This window comes from Laetiporus sulphureus (genome assembly GCF_001632365.1).
Source record: "Laetiporus sulphureus 93-53 unplaced genomic scaffold LAESUscaffold_59, whole genome shotgun sequence".
Classification (NCBI taxonomy): Eukaryota; Fungi; Basidiomycota; class Agaricomycetes; order Polyporales; family Laetiporaceae; genus Laetiporus; species Laetiporus sulphureus.
The window spans coordinates 197,560-200,192 of record NW_024468568.1 but is presented as its reverse complement, the minus strand read 5'-3'; the positions used below and the strand labels follow the sequence as shown (position 1 = coordinate 200,192).

At 50.6% G+C, this 2,633-nt stretch overlaps 1 protein-coding gene across 1 annotated transcript; it reads left to right on the top strand.

Moving 5' to 3' along the window:
• Positions 1-1,755: 1,755 nt before the first annotated feature.
• Positions 1,756-2,579, top strand: LAESUDRAFT_763689 (uncharacterized protein; the record flags this gene model as incomplete). Its single annotated transcript, XM_040913316.1, has 2 exons — positions 1,756-1,937; positions 2,000-2,579. 2 exons carry the CDS (start codon positions 1,756-1,758, stop codon positions 2,577-2,579), a joined length of 762 nt encoding a protein of 253 aa, XP_040759304.1.
• Between the last annotated feature and the right edge of the window lie 54 nt (positions 2,580-2,633).

The window sequence follows — 2,633 nt, the reverse complement described above, 5'->3', positions numbered from 1 at the left end:
GGTAGCTTAGGTAAGATAGCCCGCTGTATGTGTATATAAGACCAGTCATGTAGGGGACGAAACCTCAGATTGTTTCTCCTCGTCTACTACCAATAGCACTCACTGAGCTCACAAGCTCCTTCATATATCTCTATCCCTTGCTTGCGTTCGCCACATCGACTAGTAAGTCAGCAGGCTCTTGCGCCACTTAAGGGTTCAGGGGGATTACTTGGGATCAGGGGGATCAGGGCGGCACGTTCCACGTGACTGTCCCTTTTAGTCTTTTTGATCTCTTGTCCAGTGTTACCGTGACATTAGAAACAATCTGACATTTTCTGCGCCCCTGCTTAGTGTCTAACACAAGTGGCCGCATATTTTCAGTGCAAGCAGTTTCAGCCGTAGCATGCGGCTTTTTTGACACATATTCCAATCCGATCTCTATCCGGCGTGAGCCTCAGCAAGACTCTGAGCTGCCCAAAGCCTCAAAGTGCAAGGCCACCCCTAGGAGCGACCTCGACGCCCACTACAAGTGTCAGAAAACCAACAAGCATTCCAACTCGTCCCCTACCCAACTTCATAAAGACAAACACCATCACACGTCCCATCCGCCCACTTCCTTCCAGAGTCAGGCCGACGATCCACATCGAAACCCTTACAAAGCAGGTAGATGCTACCCGCTTCAGGCTCCAACCCATACTAGGAGCGTTCTCATATTGTCTCAAGGACGAGCACCAAGGACCCATCTTTAGCCTCGCCACAGAGCTTGACAAAGTCTGCGCCGACCTACACACAGGGACACGCACATACACATTCATCGAGAAGCAGGTTATTAACAAAGTCTGTCTGGAGATAGGAGGAATCAGTTTCAAGCAGATAGGAAAGGAAGAGAGGCTGCAGGAAATCGTCAAGGCTCTGGTCTTCATCTCGAAAGCGAGATATTTGCACTTTTTGTATTAGTTTACCTATATCACAATGGAGTCAGCTGATCGTGCACATGCATCCACGTTCAGGCAACAAATGGATGACATTCTTCATACAAATGTCGAGTCAGCACACGACGGAAGTACCCCACGCGCCTCGCAGCGCAATTCACCAGAACCTGCGCTAGGACCGCAGGACTCCGTATCGCAAGTCGGAGGACCAGCATCCCCGACACCATCACTTGTACCAGCCTATGTCCCACCCCTCTGGGAGTTCGATGGACACCAATTCGAGCACCTAGAAGATGCTCTCAGACAGTCCGCTCCCGGAGAAGTCCCGGACCACATACGTGAATGGGTAATCATCGCAATGAAGCTCACGATCACCACTGAGATTGCCAAGGTCTACAATGTGCTCGGGAACAAGATGTACGAGCACAAGAAAGCCTTTGAATCAACTATCCAAAACAACAAGAGCGAACACCGACTCAAGGAGGCACTTCTCCAGACGGAGATCGGGAAGCTCAAGGATAAGATCCTCGCACAAGATGCGCATGTGATAGTTTTGAACGACGAGCTCACAGGGACCCAGGCAGCAATGCTCGACATAGGAAAAGAAATGATGGAAATCAAGGCAGCTAACGTCAAGCTGCGACATGGGCTAGCTTCGCTCAAAGCAAGCGGCGTCACTGTGATGCAAGGTCAAACGTCCGGCATGGTTCAATCGCACAAACCCCGCATCAAAATTGCTGAGCCTCCACACTACTCGGGCAAAGGAAGTCTGGAGGATTGGCTCCAACAACTCGGTATATGGATGCGGTAGAATGAGATCAATGACGACGAGCACAAGATCACCATGGCCCTGCTGCATTTGGAAGGTGGCACGTTCACATACATGTCCGAATATGCAACCAGAGCAGCAGCACGGCAGGCACTTGGCACATGGGAAGACTTCATCAACATTCTCAAAGTGAACTACAGAACCCTCGACCTGGACAAGGATGCGCAGCAGCATCTGAAGGATATCTGTGGCAAGATGTATCCCACGATGGTATCCTTTGCAGAACAGTTCCGCCAATGGGCCACTAAGACCAACTTAGGCACACTGCACTCATCGGCTACATCGCTGAACATCGAAGCAAGGACGTACACCAGGCAATGGTCACACGAGACAGTCTAGGAATTTCTGATCCCATCACATGGCCAGAATATCTCGACCTATGCCTTCAATTAGAGTCCAAGTTCAGGGCCGATAAGGCAGGACAGCGTGGAATGGTAACAACGACATCATCATCGGCACCACAGGCCTCGAAAGACCCCAATGCAATGGTCGTGAATAGAGTATCCACCCTCACCAAGGAACAAGAAGGATGGCTGGAGAAGAAGCTGTGTGTACGATGTGGGAAACACCCCTTCATTTTTAAACAGCGATGCCCAGACCCCAAGTACAAAGGCAAGTTCGAAATGCCAAAGCGGGGCCAAGCAACAAGGGCAATTTCTTCAAACACGGCCTCAGACATCTCCGACGACAGCAAGGCGAGATACGAAGCAGTCCGTGCTTTCATCGCCAGCTACGACGTGAAGGGAAAGGAAAAGGAGGCAGAACCGGAACCAGCTGTCGAAGCAGCTAGGATCACGGAGGTAGAAGATGATAAGGATTTTCTTCGATGGGTTCTCTGAAGTCTGGCCAGAGTTCCCATAGACACTGTAATAGTACCTACTCGCTCTCGCATG